We start from the raw sequence: 24716 nt of genomic DNA, 5'->3' as shown, positions 1-24716 counted from the left end.
TCAAGCTGAGCAGCCAAATTATGCAGGTACATTTAGAATGCAATGAGGTGTTGCGCAGTTACCAACCAAGTAAAATTGATGTAGCCAATTAGCAAGAATATACCCTCCAGCCCACTTGCAAGCTCAGCCTTGATCTAAGCAGAAAAAGAGAAGAGGGGGGGGGGGGACAAATCCTCTGCAATGAAAAAGCAATGATTTGGTAACTGTCAAAAGGTTCCTCCAACATCCAGACTATGAATTACTGTATATAATTCAGCTCTTACATAAGTCTACCGAGTGCATTGGCCCTGGGCAGATTTGGGACAGACTGTATTCAAAGCCAATATTTATCAAAGATGCCTGACATTTCTCTTTGTAGAAAGCTTTCTCTTGTAGACCACAATCTATTGTAGCTGCTTGTAATGCATCACACTGCAGGACAGGGAAGATTTGTCAACAATTCTAACACTCCCTACTGGAGCAGAGCTGCAGAGGCCCATGTTAGAATGACAGATTGACTTTGCAACATCAAGTCTTCAGGGCTCCCTTCACATGGACACTCAATGGATGTACATCTCCAGGCATTTCTTTTCCTGTTGACACTCTGCTGGTGCTGCAAATTAACTTATTAATTTTTCACCACATGCTCAGATGGTAATTACATTTCCTCCCCTGTGCAGCCTATTGTCTCTGGAAATGTCATAAAATAGCTTAAACTGCTGCTCTGATTAGGGAGTAATCTGATTGACAGCGAAATTACCAGCCGTCAAGTGACATTCTCTGCATTCAAAGATGAGCTTGCTATTTTAGTGAAACCGTAATTAACCACAATGCAAATTCTGCAAGCACATTGTTATACCGCTGTCAGGAACAATGGCAGCTCTGCAGCAGTGTGGACTCGCATAACTTACCTTGTTTTCCTCCTTTGGTCCCTTATGCACTGTGCAGCTCCCTATTAATAATACAGCACAAACTTATACTTAGTGGTCTGAGTGGCTTCTACAGCAAGCTGAAGAAGACATGATGTTTGATTGAGAATAATAGGGAAATAATGTGACTTCACCCCACCTAATCTAAGAGATTAAAATATGTAAAGCTGTGTGTTTTAGTCCTAAGAGAATAAGTAGTTCAGTGATTCTCAAACTGGCCCGAGGGACATGGGGGGGCACCGCTATGCTAAATAAAATGTGTAACTTTTGCACTTCTAGTAAAACATGGAAAAACTTACCAATGAGTAAACAATGACAAATCAACAGCTGACAACCCCCCAAAAAAGGTTAAGAAAATATGACGAAGCATATCTGAACCCTGGGCTTGACCAGGTAATGGTCAAGTAATGGTAATTGTCAATGGTGGGTAATGAAGAAACACCACAGTGTATGTCTCAAAATATCAGCATCTGACAGTATGAAGCCAAACGAGTTACAACGCCACTTGGGGACGTCTCATCCTGAATACAAAGAAAAGCCCATTGATTACTTTAGAAATAAATTACTCAACTGCCATAAACAGCAGAGCTGTTTTACTAAATCAGCATCCGTCTCACTGAAAGCTAAAACCTACGTCATGTAAAGTAGTGTACAGAGTTTCCGGGTCTAAAAGCCTCACACTAAAGCAGAGGCAATTATAATTCCTTCCTCCACTGATATGGTTTTAACTATAATTAACGAAGTAGAAGCTTATAAGCAAAAAATTATTTCTCTGCCAAACAAGATTGTTTTGTACATTTCAGATGTTTTATTAGTGGGATGTAAGGGCTTAACTCTGCTGTTGTTCATGAAAAGGGGTCACTGCAGAAAATGTTTGGGAACCACTGAAGTCACAGTATCTGTCCCATAATGCTGCTGCCCCCCTGTCTCCACCAGCCATGATATCCTGCCAGTTATCTAACTGAAACATGGTATTTTGAGTACGGAACCAGTGTCAGGACTAGATAACATGCAAAAAAAAAAAGCCTCGTATTCAGACTTCTCACTGATCAAAGCTTGTTATCTGCATGGACACTACGAGGACACTGTGGTCATATGGACTACAACATAGTTCTATAATGACTCATATTGACTGAGACTGGGCCTTGCTGAGGGGAAATGGATCAGGCCCTAACTGTCTATCACCAAGAGAATAAAATTTTTCCTCTCAGCTTTCTGTGCTGCACATTTCTATCGACACTCTTGCATCACTCTCCCTTCTTCTGTCATTCACCAGATCATCAAATCAGCTGCAGTAAATCCCGTCTTTCACTCCTATTTTTTGCCCATGTGGTAGAAATCCCTTAAAGTTTTTGATCTTAGGACCAGTTACAGGCATCCTTTTTTGTGGTTCTATTGGCTTTGTCAAATGACATGTGGCTGAGAATTAACTCCACTGTGTCTGGTGCTACAAGAATCTTCTTGAAGGCTCTGGATTTCTAATTTCAGACTGAGCAAAAAGGAGCAATGACCAGTTCCCATCCCTGGTCTTACTTTTCTAATTTTCTGAAATAGGGTGCCCCTTTACTTTTAAGGTTTAAGTAGTCATCTAGCCCTTCAGTTGGGGTTTTTGGGGCCATTTGGGTGGCTAGATGACCACTATCTCTTGACCCCATAAGAAAAGGGCAGATAATCCATTCCACACAAAGGAGTAAGACAAAAAAGTGAAGAGTAGAGGCAAACAATGTAGTTGGGTTTTTATGGCCATAGATGCAGAGTGGTCCCAAGAACAGGATTTTAAATACAAGTGGGTGAAGTGAAGTGAAGGTTAGCTGGACTCACTTGTAGAGAAAGTAAAAAGCCCAGACTTCTGGAGAGAGCTTGGAGAAGAAGCACAGTAAATCTTGCATTGGAATGTATCAGGCAAGGGTGGTTAGGTTTCTGATCAAGAGTCATATCCAACTGTCCAACTAGTAGAAGAACCACAACTCTGTGCATATTAATACATCTCACCTTGCACTGGAACACCCCGAGATCCTCCTCTCCAGAAAAAAGACTAGGAAAGATGAATTGCAGAATTAGCAATGCCTGCAGCAAAGCAAAATTGCTTGGCCTGTTGGCTTAAACGCCAAGATTTCTGCAACTAGCAAATTAAAAGCAATTACTTTTGGTATAGACATTTATTGCCCTTGAAAGATTAATCAAAATTATATTGCTTAACTTCTAGCAGCATCATGGAATGATTTACACTTAATGCTCGTGCTCAGACAGGAATTTCTTGAGACACTTCTACATATTGTATGTGAAGTATATTTGGTGCAGTGGATATGGTTTTCCAAGGTTAATCCAGTCATATCCCCATCAGTTATATCTGCTTGATGTATAGCTCAATTAACCCCAACATTATTTTTTAGAATTATATAAGAAAACATACTGTTTAGTATCACATTGCTTTGAATTGAATGTGAGGACCCACTGGGGCATCTGAGTGATGGCATAAACACACATTCAGCCCTGATCTAGCAGAATAAATTGGATTGCTCATGCATGTCTATAGAAATTGCAGGCTTCATTGAGACCCAGCAAGAAAAAAAGCCAATGGTTTTGTCATGATTGTGTGCATATGAGTGGTGGCGGAGGAATGATAGGTTTGGTGAAAAGGGGGGTGGGGGGAGTTGAATATAGAACAGACACCATAAGAGGATGCCAGGTAAAACTGCCAAATATTTCCTTTTGATGATGAAAGAGCAAGAGTGACTCATCGCAAAGACAAATCAGTGAATGAATTGTTTATGAAGTGTATCTGATGGTATTAAAGTGATAAATTGCCTCTCAGTTTGGCAGAGTTTTGGATACATAGGAGTGTGACTGTATGTCAGGGGAAAAAACAAAAAAAACTGTGCTTGTTCATGCTGAGGAAATTCCTCTGTCTATTTTGAGCAAGTCCTATGATCTGTTGGCACTCCTTATTCTTCTGTGTAATTCTGCAATATGTAGCATATGATAAAAGGCTCATCACCACTCCAAGCAAGAAACTTGCTAAATGTCATCTCTCCTAGAACTAGTCCATTCAATCTGCTGCTGCATTTTTTTTATTATTATTTTTTTCTTTAGTTTTAGGAAAGGTTTTCACCCGCCCAAGGGTTGTAAAACCTTTTCGACACATAAAGGTCCTTGCGCTCAAAAACTTATACTTAGAACAAAAACAGACATACTGATTATATTTTTAAGAAGGCAAAGGTGTCTTATAGGTGTTCTTCTCATTCTGCTTTGGGTTTCTCCTCAGTATGCTGAAAATGTTTCCAATTTCTCCTCCATTCCCATTGCAGTTCCTCCAGTCATCCTAAGACTGCTTGAGCCTGATAAGCGCCTTCATACCTGCATCGAATTCACGGTTCGTGGTTACCCTCGCCCCAAGCTGCGCTGGTTCTACCAACACAAGGAGATTCAGCAAAACCAATACATCAGAACTGAAATGGATAGCTATCAGGATGATCTGGAGGGCTGTCTAATCTTCGAAAACCCAACACACATCAACAACGGCAACTACACCTTGGAGGCTAGCAACCACCTGGGAACAGTCACTAAGACGGTATATGGTCACTTCCTCACACCTCCTGATGAAAACGGTGAGTGGATAACATTCTTTTTTTTCTTTTGGGTAAACTTTTTTTTCATGTAAGGCTTCTTTCCACTAGGTTTAATTAAGATTCAAACAGAAGAAAAAATACAATCAATTTACTTATTTCCATAATAGTCCACTTTTTGGGAATAAACATTGTGACTGGAGCAAGTCCTCAACTAGTTTAACTTGCTTTGTTTTGACTACCTTTCTGTCTCACAGGTTATCTAAATTATTATAAGAAGTTATATTTTTATAAATATCTCCCAGCACAGGGTGCCGGTTGTGCAGTAAATCCCTGCTGTGTGGATAGCTGCCAAAGTTCATCCACAGTTCAGTCAGGTAGATTGTTCACTTGTAGTGAACCCTAACCCTCCTGCTCAGTTTTCAGGAAGGGGGGAAGTCCCACAAAGACTGGCAAATTTCTCCCCATGGTCAATATTCCAGGGTTTAAAACTGTCACTTTATTGACATAGCGTGACTTTCTCTGTCTTTTCTCTTGCAGACACAGTGGAAATAGGTGAGTGTTTCTATTTTTAAACACAACCCTTTTGTTTGTTGTTTTTTCTTTTTCTTTTCTATAGCTTGTTTGGTATCAGTGCGCACACACTCATACTCTGAGACCCAGACCCATCGTTTCTGTTTAACTGTCACTTTCGAGATGGTAACCATGGAGAAATTTGTTCACTTTGTGCATTAGTTAATGAAAAGATTTTAGTGTTAGATTTTTTTTTTTTTTTGTTATTGTTTCTCTCGATGTCTTTGCTAAACAGCATGAGCATTCATTAAACTCATTTAAGAGCATCCCAGTATATACAGAAAGGTGTATTAAGCACTGTGCTTGCTTGCATCTCAACCCCGAGTTAGAGTGGCAGCCTCATTATGATTTTAGGATGTTTGAGTTATTGCTGACTACCCATTTACTTTTAGACCTCAACACTATTTTTGTTTTAGGCCTTTAGGCCTCCAGAAAAGTGTGTCCAAGTGGGACTTGTTAATGCAGGCAGATATTGGGTTAAAAGAATCTTAACTGCGCATGAGTAAAACCGCATGTGAAGGGTAAAAATGGCATACATGATGGTGTTTATGACAGTTTCAATTAAAGGTTTTGACTGTATTTTCATGTCAAAGCACCTAACCATCAAACAACTGAGGATATTAGATTTTATGTCTTAACTCATGAACTATAATATTAGCTAGCAGTTAAAGCTAATACCATCTCTGTAAGCTGTTAAAAATAAAATCTGCAACTGTTTCAAAGCTTTAAGCTGACTGGTTTCCCAGAAAGCATGGTATAGAAAGACATGAGCCCTCACAGACTGGTCATTAAATATACATCCTTTATCACTAAAATATGTAAGGAACTGCTAAATCAAAATGATCCTTTTGGCTATCTTGGGTATATTTACATTTACATTTTTTATATGTTGGTAAATGTTGTTGCTCGTTAAATAAAGAAAGAAAAATCAAATTCAAATATCTTTTGTTTGTCAGTGTAAATACTTCAAGTTTTCTAAAAAGCTACTAATGTTAGCGCAAACATTGATAAAGTAGGACTAATGTCGACACTGTGGGTAAATGCAGCAGCCTAGGACACAGTAAAGATGCTACTCATGAAAGTAACCCCTTAAAAAATTATTAATATGAAAAGAAATGTCCACAAAATGTGAAAATATGACCACCTACCCATTGGGTGCATTTAAGTTTGCTTTAGAATGTAATTGATATTAAAGAATCTCACATTTTCTTTATATGAACTTTGGTCTCATACATGCTACAAAAACAGGTACAGCTAATGTTGCTGCGTTTATGAAGCAGTAACAGAGTAAACACAGTCATGTAGCTGAAACTGTGACTTTGACCAGGTTTGACTCTGTCTTGCAAATCTCTTGTTTGTGGTGTGAGAATCAGCCTCTGGCTGTTGTAGTGGTCTCACGGCTGATAGCTTTAACAAAGTGGGCCGGTTTGATCTCTGACCCTCATCAGTGTAGCCTCCCATCTTACTATGAGGTCGTTCTTTCTAATCAGCCATGGATTATGAGGCTACAGCATGAGCAGTATGGAGACGAATGGACTGAGTAGTGAGCTGTATGAGACAGGCTGTGACTTCACGTTGGCTTACATGCACACACGCACACAGCTCCTGGTGTGTGAGGGAGCTCAGCCGTGGACAAGAGCCTGACAGGCTGACTGATACTAACACTGCTGAGCAGAGAGGAGGGCAGAGGGAGGAGAAGAGACAGGGGTCAAGGCTTGGAGGAAGGGACGCAGAGATGGTAGTCAGGACCTACACACTCACACTTTACTATAGTGTGTGTGTCTGAGCTGATGGCAGCCAGTCTGCCATGTGGCCATTAATTTGTCCACAATTACTCTCTGATGTCTTGGCTGGAGGCCTCAGACTAGAGTTTCTCCCACAACAGTTCATTCTTCATTTTATGGCTCCATCTCAATCCGCAAACTGTTTCTGTTTTTATGGATGTTACAAGCAGCATATCGAGGACTGCAGATATTATGGTTCCTACCTGATCTGAGTACAGTATTCTTCACTTCTGTCTAATAATTAATCTGATTTATTTGATCCTGTTTCAGTGTGTCTCAAGTGATTTAATCAAACGTAATGTGTGGCATCTTTGTATCGACTTACTTTTCTGTTTGTGTAAACTTGAGCAGCTTGTTTTGAATTCTGCTGTGTGTTATATGTTCAATCACAAGCATCACATGCATTTGTCTTTTGTTACATTATTTGAAGTTTGGTTGGATAGCAAATGTTCCCAAATGTCAGATCTGATGTCTGCACACAGTTCTAACTGAAAGCTTTATACCTTGTGATCTTCTAGAGATAAAAATGGATTTTGTTTACACTTTTTCATGTTTTTATTACACAAATAATTTATTTGAAAGGAGACATGGGGGATAGTATAAGACATGTGCAAACTGTAGAGTCTAAAGCCAATTTACTTTGTGGAGATACTAAAAATAGGCTTCAAGTCATATTCACTACAGAGTGCATCAGGCCATCTAAACTGAGACTGTTTGGCTGTAAGTGGCTTGAGTAAATATTAGTTTTAATAAATGTGATAATGGATCCATAAATACATTCACATGGTGGAATTACACCACTGTGTACTCAACAAAATTCTATTTCTGTTCTTTTCACTGTATTTTTGTAAGTATTTACAGTATTTCCTTGATATTAAAATGCATGAATAAAAGAGTGGAAATACTTAATGTATTTACTATAAAGTGATGTGGGAAGAAACCACAGTCATCAAAGGTTTATTCCCCTTCAGATCCACTGATTCCTGTGTTTGTGCTCCTGCGTTACAGATCCACCACCAGACGGTGATTCAGGCCGACAAGATGAAGATACATTCGGGGTGAGTTTTTCTCCCTAATGATGTTGATAAAAGAGCAGTCAAAATGGCAGCCCTGGTATCAGCAGAGAGATGCTGTGTTTAAAACACAATTCCAAAACATTATTTCATTTGTTAAAGATTTTGTCAGTCTGGTCTCGTGTAAATAAGTGAAATGAGCATCATATAACACTGCATGTTGTGAAGAATGTATGTCATGTTTTAGAATTAAAATAACAAGATAGTCATCCATTGTTTATGATGTATTTCAAGGACCAATGCTTTTAATGAAAGTGTTAAAGTGGTGACATGTTTGGTTGCATGTGGTGGTGAAGACCCTGTCTCTTAAAAGCTCTGAGATTATTAAAGCAAAGGAAATGAGCTCCAGTGTTAAGTTCATGTGCATTCAGTCTCAAACACCATGCATTTCTTTGCCTTTTCATGAAGAGTAAAAACAATCAATATAACCAGCAAATGCTAACAAAAGTAACAATAGGCTAACAACATCGCAGAATGCAGCAATGAAACAACCATTCTGCTCTCCATCTCCTGTAGGTCTGTAATCTAAATTAGTTAAATGAAAGAATAATTGTCACACTTAATTTTCACACTTACAGACCATAATTCTGCATGTCAAGCCAAAGTTGCATTTGACTATTTGTATCTTGCTCTGCAGTGCCAACACGTATGCTAATTTGAACACATTATGTTCCACTACCATGTAATGTGGTGATAAAAACAGCTCTAAAAACAACAATTAATGGGCTGTTGATAGACTTATTAATGGCAGACATCTTGATATATGAGAGCAGGAACAGCACAGGTGTCATTTGTAACATTCATAATGACTACTGTCATTGTGGTGGATGGTTCTAATTTCTTGGATGTGTAGACATAGCTGACATACATTTCTTAGTCTAAACATTTTAGGAGAAAATTGATAAGACAACATTTACCAAAATCTCTGCATACAATACAGAGTATTTTACAGAATCATTTTTTTTTATTTTTCCCACATGCAGATGTACGTTGACTGTGCTTAACTGTGACACATTTGGTTAATGTGAGATGGAGGCTAATTGACGGGAAACATTCCTATTCGTATAGCTTGTGAGCACTGACTTAATGTAAATGTCAAACTGCAAGTACTGATAGATCCTCATTTAGTCAAATAATAAAAAAAGAAAAACAATTAAAGAACACAAAGTCTTCCTAACAGGTCTGTGTTAGCTTTAGTGCCATATTTGTTTTTTGTTTTTTTGTTGTTTTGTTTTTTTTTTTAGAAATGCTGAAAAATGTTCAGAGATTCAAACACATGTATAGTAAAACAAAATGAGGGAACCCCAAAAGGAAATAAAGTAAATTTAACTAACATGACTACATTTAATACATCTGTTGAGTTCTAACTTCAGATCATGAGAGCTACCATAGTATGTTAGCATGATGTGGTGCTGACAATATTAGTTACTATAGGCTACAATAGTAGCTGAGCTAGTTTAGCAAAGCTATAACATTAACTCAGTTGCTATAGTGGTAGCTAAGCTATTATAATAGCTAAGTTAGTAGGATTTCATATAAATTTCCATCATTTTCACCTTCAGATTTTCATCTGATTGAACAGCTAGCAGTTGCTAATTCAATGCAGGTTAGCCAAACATGGTAATAATTTTAATGTGAGAATAAAGAAAAACTTGCGTTAAAATGGTTTTATATCCCATATAATTATGTGTTTTTAGAAGTAAAAGAAAAATTTATCACCTCTTTAAACGCTCTTTAAATCCAGCATGCCTGAATTACCACTGTCCGCTGCTTTAGTACCAGAAGACTCAATATGCCTGTAGACATTTGGCTATTTCTTTAAAAATACAAACAAACAAAACAAACAAAACAAAACACCAATAGACAAATTTTATTAACAATGACACAGTTCATTTGAGCAAATTACTATGCTGTAAATTTGAGAAAGCTTGCACAACACACAAGACCCTATGCAAGCTCACCTGAATGCATAGCAGCCATTTTTTATCATTTACAACTGTGCATTCCCTGCTGCGATAATTCAAAATAATAATTATTTGGCTGTTTTCACCCTCACTTATGAAGATAATAAATATGTTTCAGATTATTGCTGTGACATTAAACACACAATCACATATGTGATGATGAGGAGTGAGCTGTACAGATTGTACGATTGAAACTGCATTATTTGCAGCCTCACTGCTTTAGGTTTGCAAAGTTTAAATCAGACACAGCATGCAGCAATGATTTGCCAAAATCAGGATTTTGTAGAGCACTTGACAATTACAGAATTGCATCACAATGTCTTGCTGTACTGTATGATTCTCTCAAACAGAATGCAACACAAACAAGATGTTTAACTTTTTTTTCCACATTAGTTTAATCTATGAAAGTGACAAACCAGTGGCTTAAACTCTGATCACAGTAAATCTGAAAGATGTAAACTAGTCCTGTTAATGCTGCCCTAGTCTGACATAGCATTTTGTTTCTCCCAGGTTACCATTGCTGTGGGTCTGGTGGGCTTTGCTTGCGTCCTCCTCCTCGTTCTTTTCGTTCTCATCAACAAATACGGCCGACGCTCCAAATTCGGTATGAAGGGTAAGTGTACACAAATACAAAAAGAAGAAAGGCAGGCAGACCATTAGCTCTGTTTTCCTCTTCTCTGTCAGTTGCATCATTGAAAAGAATCAGTCCCCTTTGCTAGTCTTTTAAAAGCTGTTTGCCAGAAATTTGTACAAACAGCTTCTATAGCAACCCACCCCCTTTTTTTAGCACGTTAAAAGGAACTACTGCTTTATTTAGGGTAAAAAAAAATCTTTTTTCCTGTTTGGAAGGGACAGTGAATGGTTTTGATTACTGGTTTTGTTGCTACATCGTGACCGCCGCATGTTATACTTAAGTCACATACAAGATCAATGTAACAGGAAAGTGGATGTGCAAGTATAGTAAACACATTTTATATATGCACAGTAACTGTCTTGAGTGATCACAGAAAGAAATAGCGAATTAATTAGCTGACTGCTGTTGATCATGCTGAGGAACTGAATAGGATTAAAGTGTTTTTGTGCATGCTGAGCTTTTTATTTTGGGTCAGCTCCAGGTTTCGCTTATCTCTCTTTTGTTGGTGAGGAGAAAGCAGTGGTATCACTGGTGTGGGAACAGCACAGGGCAGAGGGGCGATGACAGCAGCAAAGAAGGTCTTGGTAACTTAGACCTCAAGTATTAGCCCACCAGGGGGGGGCAGGCCTTGACAGGTTGGCTGTCTGAGCGATGGCACTTGCTTGTTATTGGTCGTTTAAAATCTGTGATGTGAGTACAAATTGGATTTTTTGTCACTTTATCTATACTGTTATGCTAAAGAACCTGCTCAGTTTATTCATGTGGTTTGTTTTCTCATAACATAGTATTGTAACCCTCAAACAATGCTTGTTCTTCATTACATACTGTAAGGATGGTGTAAAGTCGCATGAGCTGCTGCCACCTTTTAATTAGCCACTTTACAGGATTAGCATTCCTTATTTACCTCGGTGAAGAAGTCTCTGCTGTAATAATTTAGGGGGTTGCAATTATTGCATTGGACCAAAGATGGCTCTAATCGAGGATGAGTCCTAATAAGGCTTTACAGACCTAGTTATAATGTCACATTAATTTTTAGCTGTGCTAAAACAAAAACCATTCTACTAAAACAGAAGAGCGACACATCAATGACAAATCATAAGAAAAATGATGGATAATAAAAGCAAGATGTCGCACACACAAAAAAAAACTGAATTTTTTTTCTTGTGTGTGTGTTTCCGTAAGTGAGATCTGCCTGCTAATGACGCTTCTACAGCACATTAACTTTTCCATTCCTTTTTATTCATCGCATATCGTGAATTTACCCAGCAGACAAGTTTGATATTTACATCCACCCACAAGCATGAGTTGCTGTTGTGAGTTTTATTCAATTCACAATCCAGTATGTGTAGCATCAGAAAAAATCAATATAAATCTGGCTGCAAAACTCGGGTCTGTCAGGAATCTGTGTTGCAGCGCTGCCTTATTTTTACACCTGCTATCAGAATCAAAGGAAAGGCACTGCCTCACATCGCTAGCAGTACGGAGAGTGTAGCGTGTTTCAATGCTCAGAGCATCTGCCGCTGCTGAGCAGGTCAACCCTTACCAAAATGGTGCTTCAGCTGCAGTTTCAGTACTCTCCATGCAGTAGCGGCAAGGGATGCAATCCATCTGCTTGATGACAAGGTCCAAAGTTCTTTTGGACACTGCAGTATTCTTTTCTTTTTTCCTTCTTCTTGTGATCTCCCAGTGTGCCATGCAGCTGTCCAGCAACACTTACTGCTTCTTTTAATTTGCTAAAGTTACTCAATTTGCTCCAGAGCTTCCATCACTTAAAAAAGACTAGTTAAAAAAACATCATACAAAATTATCTTCTTTAGCCAGGATGTTAACCTGAGTAATTTAAGCTTAGCTGCCTTGTTCAAGGTAATGAATAGCTTGATAGATGGCTATACTTTTGCAGAAAATGAGGAGCACTTTAATGCTTGAGAAATATCATTACTGCAGAAATGTGCCAGTTTTTGCAGAAATGTCAGTGTTATTTTGAGCATGGACAATCTATAATGTAAAAGATGTAAATTCAATATTTCCTCACCATATTGCAGCCATAATGCTCAGCTTTATAGCTCAATGTAATGACAGACAAGCAACAAATCAATAGTACTGTCGCTGTAGTCCCTCATTTGCCATCTAGTTGTAGTTGAGATGGCAGACTGTGGCTACATACTGTAATCCAGTTCAGTTAAGATAGAGATGCTTCAGTCCCCACTGCTGTGAGTTATTGAGGAGATAAAAGACCAAAAAAGAGATGATGTTAGTGGTTGGCTCTTTCAGGACCTCGCACTGCTCTGTATAAAGGCCTGATTTGTCCGCTGTGTGTGTTTTCTACTCCCACTCTTGTTTTAGAAAATCAGCTGGAAGGCTTGAAAAAGTCATTACCTTTGGATAGAGTCATAATGGATTTTTGCTCCACTAAATCACAGTGGCTCTTTTGGATGTTGGAGTTTGATCACCGACCGTTTCTGGGCATCCAATAAAAACTCTTTTTTTCTCCCCCCTTCCTCTTTTTATGTGGCTCTATGCATGGGTGAGGTGCATTCAGTTGATTGATCACCAGTGGCTCCGTCCACTGCTGCCTGGCATTTACAGCCGTTCAGTTTATGTGACTCTCTTGCGGTTTATGGAAGATACGTTACCTGTATGTACATAACTGCTCATCCTGTAGATAACTTGTTGTTCTAATCAATGTGTTGTCACCTTACCGCTCAGTCAAAACATCTTGCAGTCTAAGTGTGACATGGGGATTCACACCAGTGGGCTTTGAGGTGTTTGAGCCCAAAGATTTTTCTCAGTGGGGAATCGATAATGCCTCTTTAGGAAAAGACACTCAGCATGTCATTAATGAGAATTGTCCTCCCCATAATCTTTCTTTATATTCTGTTTGAAATGACTGCTTTCACTGCAAGTGCAGCCAGTAAACAACAAAATGTTTTGTCAACTTCCCTATGGTCCGTGTTTTCTCAAAACATATTCCCAAGTGAGACATCTCTTTAAATTACGTGTTAAGACTGAGTGGCTTCAGACTGGATATGTGAACTGGAACTGACTGCAAAAACATTAAAATTTTACTAGATATTGATCACATACCTCTATCAAATAGTCATAAAAATATCAGGGGCAATCATGAAGTTCAGTAGAAAGGATCGGCTGGGAGGAGCCTCCAGATAAGTCTGGTGTATACCTAATTTTAGCCTTACATTGTTTCCTCAAATGTAATTATTACAGTGCACACCCACTTCTGAATCAGGTAAATGAATCACGTTTTCACCCAGTTCCTCATATCCTGGTTTGAGGACCACTTTCACATTGTGCTGTACTCTGGTTCTATCTGGGGCTCATCCACAATCATAGTTGGCAGCTGCTGCGTGTTTATGTAAGGAGCAGATGATGCAGGTGCTATTTTTGGCTAACTTTCCCCACGGCGTTCTGATTGGAAATACAGTATACAGTGAACAAACAAACATGTCAGCAGGAAGTGACAGATGATGGAAGCACCAGTGAAGAAGCTGTCCAAAGACTGATGTTTCTTTAACGGCAGGAGCCTCGTTTCACTTTTTATAATTGGTTTATAACCTAAAAGTATGATGCAGTTCATGTACACTTCCTTGTCATGTTGTTTGTATTTAGAGTGAAATTATCCCCTTCATCACTGTATTTATTAAAAATTTTATATTTAGTGGGTGAATATATTAAACTCAACCCACTTTACTTTGCTACTACCATCTATGATTAAAACACCACAAGTTTTCTATTCATTTCCATTTTTCTGAAGAAGAAAAAAGGTGAGGTCCTCCTCAGCCTTCCATACCACATCCAAACTTTTTGGTTTTGGTTTTCTTTTGTTGCTTGTAGTGCTATAACAGTGATTCACGGATCAACTGTGCAAGCAGTGGTAGAGTAATCATTTATAAAACATGCCTGAAGCCCCACTACGCAACTTTGCACGTTAGCGCCCCCTAACATAAGCTAATTCATCATCTGTCTTGGAGCACATCTCTTCTGAGCTCTCTCCACCCTGCAACAGATCCTGTTTTTTACTTGATATGTCCTCTGGTGCTTCTTTGCTGAATCAGCCAGTGTGTTATCCATTTGCTGGCGTGTGAAAGTTGAAATGCAGTTTTAAACACAGCTCCAGGATGTGCATAATGAATGTCAAAGGTCACCAAAACAAGTCCAAAGCACAGATTTAGGTCTAGTTGCTTTATTCTAAACAACAAAAATTTCAAAACATTAAGTTTGAGACTCTAAACAGAAGTATGATTTATATATCCTATTTTAATTTCTACAAATAATAATAACCATAATAATAATAATACCATCAGATAATAACCAATTTAGGGGGGGGTAGAGCTGTGTGATTTGAACCAAGTTTAATCTTATGACATTATTTACCTGAATCACAATATACATCATATATCTTGATATAAAAGAGACAGTTCTAAATTACTGCCTTGAGTGCTAAATACTCTCTTATTAATGATCAGCAGCACATGTCCATTGAAACAGTTAACTGAAATTAATGTAGCTGTTTATTAAATTAAATGCTCTTTAAACAAAATTAATGAAAGATACTTTTAACTCAAAACAAGCTATCCCAAAATAAAACGATGTTCTCTCATTCTATTGCATGTGAACAACTCTCTCTTTCTATCTCTCCCTCTCTCTCTCTCTCTCTTTCTCTCCCTCTCTCTCGCTCTCTCTCTCCCTCTCTCTCTCTCTATCTATATGTATATATTCAAGACAGACAGACAGACAGAGGAGTAGCCAGAAAGACACAACAGAAGCCAAAGTTACAGATCCTAAGTCTAACAACATAGCCATGTCTAAAAGCCAGAGCAGAGGGAAACACAGAATAATCCAGGTCCAGGGTCAGAGCCAGGTCCACACACACAGATGCTAACACTGACATGCAGACAGAATCCAAAATTCTACAAATACAGAGATCCTAGGCCAAAAACAGTCAGAGGGCAGCTATCAATAAACTTACAACAAGCGGGGGCCAGAGGCAGAGGTCCAGCTCAGGGTCAGAACAGGTCAGACATCAGGCATTCAGTCATGTGCAGGTTTCAGACAGAGACTTGCCAGCAGAAGTCAGATCTGCAGACAATCTGGCAGAGGGCTGGTGACGGTGCTCCTTATGAAGAGAGAGAGACAGGTGAAACGGATCAGGTTAATTAGTGGCTGATCGCTGTAAACATAGAGAGAAATGACAGGAAACATGAACAAATAAGGCATGGACCATGGAGCCAGGCTGGAAACTGACTGACTGACAGTGTTTTTCTTTCAATTTTCTTTTATACTATTCAATATAAAGAATGTGAAACTTTACAGTCCATTTTTTCTTTTAAGATTTGGTATTGTGACTTCGTATGAATAGAAGTGATTATATTTGATGAACATGTGATATTTTATATTGATTAGTGATTCTTGAATCCAATCAGATCTAAATTGTATTGTGGCAGAATTTGTGTTATCTGCAAACATCCAATTGTTATCAAGTAAATTAAATTATCTCCTTGTCAAAAAATTGTGATTTTCCCCTTTTGTTGCAGAAAATGTTTGTTTTTTATTTTCTTCACATAATATCTCCCCGTTTAATCTATGAAATTGATCTTTCACAATCTGGCTGAACTTTGGTTATTCGAGTGGTTCAGATAAAATCAATCTTCCAAATCTGAATCAATAGCTCAAATACCGTGTCATTGGCTTTCTGACTGTGACTCAATTAGTATAATTATATTGGAAATAATGTGTGAAGCATCTGACTGACCCATAAATGTTAAAGTACCTAGACGTCAAGGTCAGATGAAGGAGTGTTAGGAGGACCTGGCAGTGAGACAAAGTGTGTAGGCACTCCTAACATTTAATCAAATTTAGCCACCTAGCCACTCTGTTATCGAGTGCTCAGGTAGCGGTCACCAGCAGAAGGTGTTGTAAGAAATAAAGCTGAGACATTTTTAAGACATTCACCTGTCCCTTCATTAGAATTATGACTAGAGTAAAACAGGCAGTTTTCAGGCTTTGGTTTTAGACGTGCAGAGAGTCAGGTGGATAAATGACAGAAATGTCCGTTGCACAAACTCACACTGGTGCACACATGTAGTATCCACACACAAACCCTGCCCTGCAGCAGCCTGCTAGCCTCTGTGATCCAGAGATGAGTGTCAAGCTGACTTACCCTCCTCTCTGCTACATTACCTTAACCAGGCCTGGGGATGATCAGCCCACACACACACACACACACACACAGCAGCAGCAGCAACATTTACTGCATCACTGCCTCACTTGGCCTCCAGTGGCCAGGGTGAGCTCTGCCGCCAAGCAGTGAGACATGTCCATCTGCAGAGACCCTCTGCTGCCGCATGTCTGAGCAAATGTCAAGCAAATTGCCAGTAAAATGTCTTTCTGTTAGCGCTCGTCCTCATAAATACGGACATAATATTTTAGGAAATGGAAGTAGAACAGGTCAAACACACATTTACTCAAATCTTGTAAAACTTTATTTCTGTACTTCTACTTTAGGTCAGACAACCTTGTTAAAAAAAAAAAAAGAAAAAGGTGGGTTACTGTGTTATAATATGTGAATGTGTGGAAAAGGAGTCTGATCTCATATGATCCCAGTGATGGTTGAAGCAGTGGCCTCACTGGATGTGTTTTTTTGTGACGTTCTCTGTCAGCTGGAGAGTTGTACGAAGTTGTGTTTACTGACCATTACTCTCAGGTGTGGTAACGAGCGCAGTAAAATACACAACAGATTAGTGTTTGTTATAAATGTGGTCTACTGACATTGATAGAAAATAAATCAATTTGTGGCCACACATTCAGTCCCAGGCATAAATATAACTAATATGTGGGAACAAAATTTTACTAGTGGCCACATGTTCGTTATGATAATGGTCAAGCCTCTTCATGGCCATAGCACATATTTAATATAAATAATTTTGGTTTTATTTTCACTTTATTTTAATCTTGGGACAAATAATAACAATATGCTGTGATCTGCTTGAGTTAAGCATAGTGTCACAATTAGAAAGAGATTATTAATTTGGGTGCTTAAGGGGCACAGTTTGTTATGAGAACAATATGCAGCCATTCGGCAAGTTAGGCTGATAAACTGGTAACATGTAGCCATGACTTAAAGGGTCAGAAATTACTCAAAACTCCGCCTACAGGGTAAAGCCAGGTTTTGTTTTTCATACTTAAACATCATGCAGAGCCTTACTTTTGTTTCTCTTCATCAGTGCTTCCCAACCTATTTTCCTTGGGGACCCCCTTTATGCAAATACTAAAGAGCCATGGACCTCCTGAGCCACCTCGTTCTGAAACCATATTTGGTTTTATGCTTTCAAAAGGGAGAATTTCACCATAAATAATGTATTCTGGCTGAGTCCTGGCCTTCTATTAAGTCAAAGTGAACAAGATATAACGTTACTTTTTTTTTTTTTCTTAAAATAGGGACAATTGTGGACATTAATCACAATTGTTCTGAATATTCAAAGCCTTGGGGACCCCCTTGTGCTCTTTGGGGGACCCCCTGGGGTGTCCCAAACCCCATGTTGGGAACCACTGCTCTATATCACGAGAAAAAAAAAACCTCTCTTGGTGCAAAAAGGGCAGGCTCTTGTCTTGCAGGCACAGAAACCATGCCCACCGAGATACATACAGAAGTGAACTTGTTATCTGACGTACTAGTTTCTGACTTTTCAGACTCGGTATCGCTTTACACTGTATCCACTGTCATTCAGTATTTTCTGCCTGTGTACTCACTACCTGCCCAGTCTCACATGGCCACAAGTTACCAAGTTGTGGCCATGTGAGACTGGCAACATCTCATTCACTGGTAAAAGTAGTCTGTGGCCATGCAACAAACAATGTATTCTTTATGCCACCAAAGACTCTGTCCGGTGCTTGTCAATAAGAGTCAATGTTTACATCCTGGACAGTGAGAATTTGTTCAGATTATTACAATCTTTTAATGATATTATGGAGCATAAATGACTCAATCCCCAAATTCTTTGCAAGTTAGGATAATCACCATTGTTTGAGGTAAGTATTCAGCCTCTTCTAGGCTATGTCCACATGGCACAGAAGCCAGTTCAGGTGGCGAAAACTAGGATAAAGGCTTCAACATCCCCATGACACCGCTGTAGTACATACTACAAGGCTGTGGGGGGTGCTAAAGAGTAACACGCAAAAGCTAGAGCAAAACAACTCATGCGCAGATAAAGGCTCACTGCGTGTTGCAGGAAGTACACATTGGAAGCAGAGAAGAGAAGATAGCTGAGGATTCACTATCCTCTGGTTGTGCGGCTTCGCTGTCCACACAGTACCGCAGACGGCAGAGGACTCACACCTATCCACTTTGGGACCTGGCTTCAGACATGGTCGGTTTCATGGAGGCTAATCCCTGGCTTGGTGGGGTGAAAGAGTGGTTTGCTGAAATACTTTTGCGGTTTTGCTGCAATCCAGCATCGTAGGGACGGCCCCCTAGATTTCAACCTGGTACTCCCAGCTAAGAATGGAAATATCCGTCCTCCCTATCTTTACCCAACTTCAAGTTCAAATCATGCTGCATTCACTTTTCACTGAAAGTTGGAACTCTTTCACCTAACAGATTCAGTATATAAATAACATTACTATACCCTCGAGGCATTAAGGGGCAGCAACAACTCACTAAAGGGCCTCAAAAGAAAAATGTGATTATTTTTTCTTTTATATTTTACTATTTACAAGAAATGAGGCACCCTCACAACCTGAAACGTAAATGTGAAAGGTCGTTCATGATGGAAAGAGTAGTTGTTGTACTGTCTTTCTGTGGTATTTTGACACACATAACAGATAATTTCATAAGGACTTCATGAAACTGTTAGTTTGTTCAATATTTAATATTATTATTCAAATTAATTTTCATGTCTTGGTCCAGTTACCTTAAAAAAAATTAATGTAGATATAATTAAAATAATTGCATCACTTTGCTAATTACTCAGCAGCAGTTACTTTATTTTTAATATTATTTCCGAGCGCACATCCTCCACTGAGGCTGAAAGAGAGAGACTTTGCAGTATAACGAAAGGATCCTGAACCATGCCAGAATTCCTACTGCCCATGCTCCAACTCTCCACAAAGATTCTTGAAATTCAGCTCGGCGGATCTTGCAGAATCTTACTGACAAACAGACAAACAACCACGCCGAGGTAGAGGCAAAAAAGCTCGCCATCATCAGCAGGGACGCAGCGATATGGATCACAAAACTTGTCTTTCCTGTATAAACTGTGTTTACCCTTTGCTCAGTTGCTTCAGCGCTGTCATCTTAATTGGCTGTAATCCATTCTTCTGAACACATGCGACAGATGGGGACTGCCAGAAAACAGCAACAGGACCACCGGGAAATGCTTGTCCCTCTCTCTCGCTCTCTCTCTCTATCTTTTTCCCCATTTTTTTTTCTTCTTTCATCTCTTCCCAGAAAACAAGGCAATTTTTAGAAAGTAGAGCTTATCTCTCCACCGTCTCTGTCATCACTTTGTGTTGTTTTTTAGAGCAGCTCTGTCTCTGATGCATCATACCTACCAACCGCCAGCGCTTTCAGTCCAGCCCCTAAAAGGATTTTGATGCAGCCTGCAACCTCTCAGCCACGGCATGAGCTCACGTGTTAGTCTACAAGTCTTTTTGCACATTGTATGGAAAATTAAATTGCATAAAAGAAAGAGAAAAAAAAGAAGAGCTGTTTACTTATTTAGCTTATTTAAAGTTGCATGAGAACCTTCCCAAGGAGTTTGGCTGTGGCGCCATCTGTCCCTAAATGGATACAGAGTGCCAGGAAGGCCCAGGGTTGTTGCTTTGGATATTGTGTTTCTGCTACAAACAGGAGCTCTATTTTTTGTCTTATTTTTATTTTGGGTATTCAGCGTTAGACTGCTAATAGCTAAGTGCCTTGTGTCCTCATAGAGTTTTCTGCAGAGATGTCCGCCGCTCTGTTACTCCCACTGAAAGGCCGGTGTTGCAGAGTGGTCTTGTTGAGTGCACTTTAACTGGGTGTTAGGAAGCTTCTTCCCTTTTAAATCTTTGCTATCAATAGTTCAGAAAGCTGTCCTGTGTCTTCTGAGTTTAACAATGGCTTAATATAGCATTTTGAAATGTCAGGATGTGGCAGAATGGAGGTGTTGGAGGACAAAAAAAGAAGGCTTTTTGAATCACTGCAGCTATGCGGTGCCTTTCCCGGGGGGGGATAGTTCAGAAAAGAACAGGTTTGCTGTTCTTAGTCAGCTGTTAAAAGGACTATCTGTGCTGCAGGAACCAACATTTAGCTTTGTGAATACAGATGTTACAGTAAAAGGCCAATCTGAGAGCACATGAAAAGGAAAAAAAAAAAATTAACCAAAAAATGTTTTATTCTTCTTCGTTTGATTATTTGGCCTCTCCACTAATCCACAGCCATTTACCATTTACTACATTCCTTTTGCTTAAATTTCACTCAACGGCAGTTTTTTTTGTTCCCAAGAGACTCCTGATCAGCATCCTACAGCGAGTGTTCATAAACACATTTATTATCTCTGCCATGAACTTTAATTCAACTCTCCATCCATGAAGTGCATTCCTAATCCTGGAGGACCCCCGCTAATGATTATTGTGCTCATTTATTCTGCAGTTTACATGACGCCTTGATATAGACTCATGCGCTATACCGTTGATGAGTTTCTACCAAGTTAATGAACATTAAGGGACTGCATCTTATCAGATGACCCCGAAGTGCAGCAAATTCAGCTTATCCAGCACTTTCCACGTGTTGTTACGCTGATCTGACTGCTCCCTGCTGTCTACACCACCCGCAAGATGTTTCTGGAAAAGCCATCAGCCATCTCTGATAGCCATTATTACCATCAAATAAGAAGAAACTAAATATTTATTTTGTCTTCTTCCACAAATATTGAATTGTGGAGCTGTTTGTTCCTCTGAGGAAAGATTAATTGAGTCAAAGGTGGATTTTCTACATGTTGGAGGTGTGATGTTTTGCCCCATTATAATACATGAGAGGATGCCCAGAGGTAAGAAGGTCACTGATTAAATTCTAGCCTAATTTTATTATTATTAGTTGCATTCCTGTGGAGGAGAAGCAATCTGACAGTTTTTTATATGCTTTTCTAACCACTCCGCAGTTCAGTATGATTTTTCTGCCACTGGCAGAGGAAGCGGCTCATGTTATGTAACAGCCGTACGTGGGATGCCGCAAGCTCACTCCTACGCTGCACAGGACTGTGTTTCTTTTTTATAGACAAATATTAAAAAGATCTTGCATTGAAATGAATTTCTCTGCTAAATCAATGATGAAAGGACTTTATGCTTAACAATTATATGTACAGTAACCTGTATTCGAGTGATGTATATACAATAAAGAGCATGTTTTACAACAGAATATCTGCTTACTGAAACACAACTTTCTCATTAATACTCATGGCAATGTGATGATTTAAATGGCTTCACATGAATAATATTGAGAAAAAAAACAAGATTTTGTGTATAAAACAAGAAAAAATCTTCCTAAAAATATGATGCAAGTATATAAAATGAAAATTAGAAGGAGCTCATGTGCAGTTTAAAACTGAATAATTAAACAAAATGTATTAACATGGAGACACACACAAACATTTTAAACTCTGCTTTAAAAAAACAACCTCCAAGTTGACCTGAACTTTACTGGAGGTTCAGATTTTGGCGAGAGTAAACAACAAGTCCAGGAAGAGAAATCACATGTACGCCAGATGAAGAAGAAATGTGGAGGATTCATAATGTATGAGCAGATCAGGAATGTATTTGGCACCAAAACCTTTTTTCATTGTATAATAAGATATGTAAATATATTTAGTTTTCAGGCAGCAATAATAATCAAAATAAAAATCTTGTTGCATCGCAAGCCAATATGAAGGTCAGACGTACAAAACTCCCGACATGTTCATATGCGTTGCTGGATAGCTCTGTTGGTAGAACAGCCCTGCCTCATTCGGAAGACTTGAGTTCAATTCTTCCAAGAGATCAGCATTAACATCTTCCAGTTGGATCTGTAGGCAGGACTCTTAACGTTAGTGCCTTTCCACTGTAAGTCGCTTGGATAAAAGCATCTGCTAAATTAATATAATATATAGCTATGTGTGTGAATGGTTCTCATTTACATATTCAGTTCAATTCAGCTTTATTTGTATAGTACCAGTTCACTTTTAATCTAATTATAATCTATATACAAAAACAAAACAAAAAAACCCCCCAAAAAACAAAACATTATATGTATAGCTTACTCCAATTTATAATAACTGTATATAAAAAATAATTGCCCTAGGTCTTTATATATGTGCGTGTGTATGTATATATATATTTATATATATATATATATATTCCTCTGTATATATATATAAAAAACCTTATATATTTTTATAAGGTTGGTTAAAGTTTCAGCTCTGGACAGTAATTGTATAATCATAACAAGGCAATTAATTATTCACAAAGAAACACACACATATTACATTTTTTTTTTTTTTTTGTGAAGCATATTTGAGCCTAAATGATCGTAGACTGGCTTAAAGTCACTTCTGTTTGTTCTTTACTTGGTGCAACGATCACAGCCGGCGTGGAATGCTGCAGAATGTGACTGAAATGTTTTCACATGCAGCAATAACACACCCGCTAAATTTAATAAAATATACTATCATAAATAATCAGGTCTACTTTTACTTTAATGAGGTGACAGTGATATTGATCGGCCTTTTAATTTATGCTTCCACACAGTCGGCATGCTTTTTTCTTTCTTACTTGCTTTGACTGCAGCACCTGTGTTGCACTCAAGTTAGAAATATGATTTTGATTAGTCACCTGGGATTGATGTATGCGTTGATGGCCAGCAATGTCACACTGCTTCAGCTCAGAACAGAGATCCAGATCACTTCTATTGTCCTTCAAGCAAATTACATCAGAGATGCCCTGAAGAACGAAAGGACAATGCTGGGTCAGCAATAAAAACACACATAATTAAAAACACTTGAGATAAAATAATTATAAAATACTAGTGCAGTAGTGAGCTAATGAAATAAATAAGAGTAAAACAAGAAAATAAATAAGCAATTACTGCACAGATAAGAAATAATCATATTGTTTAGTGAGATTTCCAGTTTTAGGGATTATGTTACTAAAGCTATCTTGGTAGATGTATATCCTACTTCCTGGAAAAAAGAAAAAAAAAAAAAAGTTGAGATGCTCCTAAAATTCCCTGATAACCAGGATACTGGTGCACATGGAAAAGCAGACTATGATTCAGTCTGTATGGATTTATGCTTTCATGTGTTTATGCCTAATTCTGAGTGTAGCCCTCCTGCTTCACGGTTGGTCATGTTGTGTGTTCAGATGTGGTCTTCTTAGTGGTAAAAACCAGTGGTTGTTTGAGTTCCTGTTGCCTTTCTGTCATCTCCAACCAGTCTTCCCATTTTCCTCTGACCTCTGACATCAACAAAGCATTTTGGTCCAAACAACTGCTGCTCACTGGATATTTTCTCTTTTTCAGACCATTCTCTGCAAACCAGATGGTTGTGTGTGAAAATCCCAGTAGATCAGTGGTTTATTGGAATACTGAGACCATCCCATCTGGCACTAACCACCATGCCATGTCCAATGTCACTTAAATCCCCTTTCTTCCTCATTCTGATGCTCAGTTTGATTTTCTTGACCATGACTAAATGTACTGAGTTCTTGTCATTGGAGGATCAGTTATTTGTGTTAACAATCAATCAAGCAGGTGTACCTAATAATAAGGCAGCCAGTGAATGTATATGCTTCTACTTTTCCATAATCCTGATTAGACTGGGATGGACTACTGTTATTACTCTTTGAAATATTGTTCCCTCTTGTCTACAACTTTGCTGTAAAATAACTCATCCAGAGACCCGGTCAACCTGAAAACTTCGCGGTCTGTTAAATATAGCAGTGTTCATCTCTCAGCCTCTCCATCTGCTGATATATCCCACTGGCCCCTGTTCCCATCAGCCTCCTGAAGTTTGCATTAACACACCTATGGGACTGGCAGACCTCTCTGTTATGGGTAGAAAACATGCCTCCATCTTTTATAAGGTTGGTTAAAGTTTCAGCTCTGGAGAGTAATTGTATAATCACAACAAGGGAATTAATTATTCATAAAGACACACACACACACACACACACAGAAAGTGGATCTTATTCATT

General features: G+C 38.7%; 1 protein-coding gene across 3 annotated transcripts in view; it reads left to right on the top strand.

Annotated features, from left to right (window-relative positions):
- The window catches only part of ntrk3b (neurotrophic tyrosine kinase, receptor, type 3b), a 226373-nt gene that overhangs the window by 119956 nt on the left and 81701 nt on the right, over window positions 1-24716 (top strand). The window contains exons 8-11 of one of the 3 annotated variants that reach the window (XM_041985437.1): window positions 4217-4516; window positions 5021-5029; window positions 7840-7889; window positions 10379-10472. In XM_041985437.1, the coding sequence (XP_041841371.1) occupies window positions 4217-4516; window positions 5021-5029; window positions 7840-7889; window positions 10379-10472 (453 nt within the window). Of the gene's footprint in view, window positions 1-4216; window positions 4517-5020; window positions 5030-7839; window positions 7890-10378; window positions 10482-24716 lie in introns of all 3 variants that reach the window. The other 2 variants (XM_041985419.1, XM_041985427.1) reach the window with 2 other exon arrangements.

The sequence above is a fragment of the Melanotaenia boesemani genome, chromosome 1 (assembly GCF_017639745.1).
Source record: "Melanotaenia boesemani isolate fMelBoe1 chromosome 1, fMelBoe1.pri, whole genome shotgun sequence".
Taxonomy (NCBI): domain Eukaryota; kingdom Metazoa; phylum Chordata; class Actinopteri; order Atheriniformes; family Melanotaeniidae; genus Melanotaenia; species Melanotaenia boesemani.
Note: the sequence above shows the minus strand (reverse complement) of the source record. Positions and strands in the feature narration are given on the sequence as shown.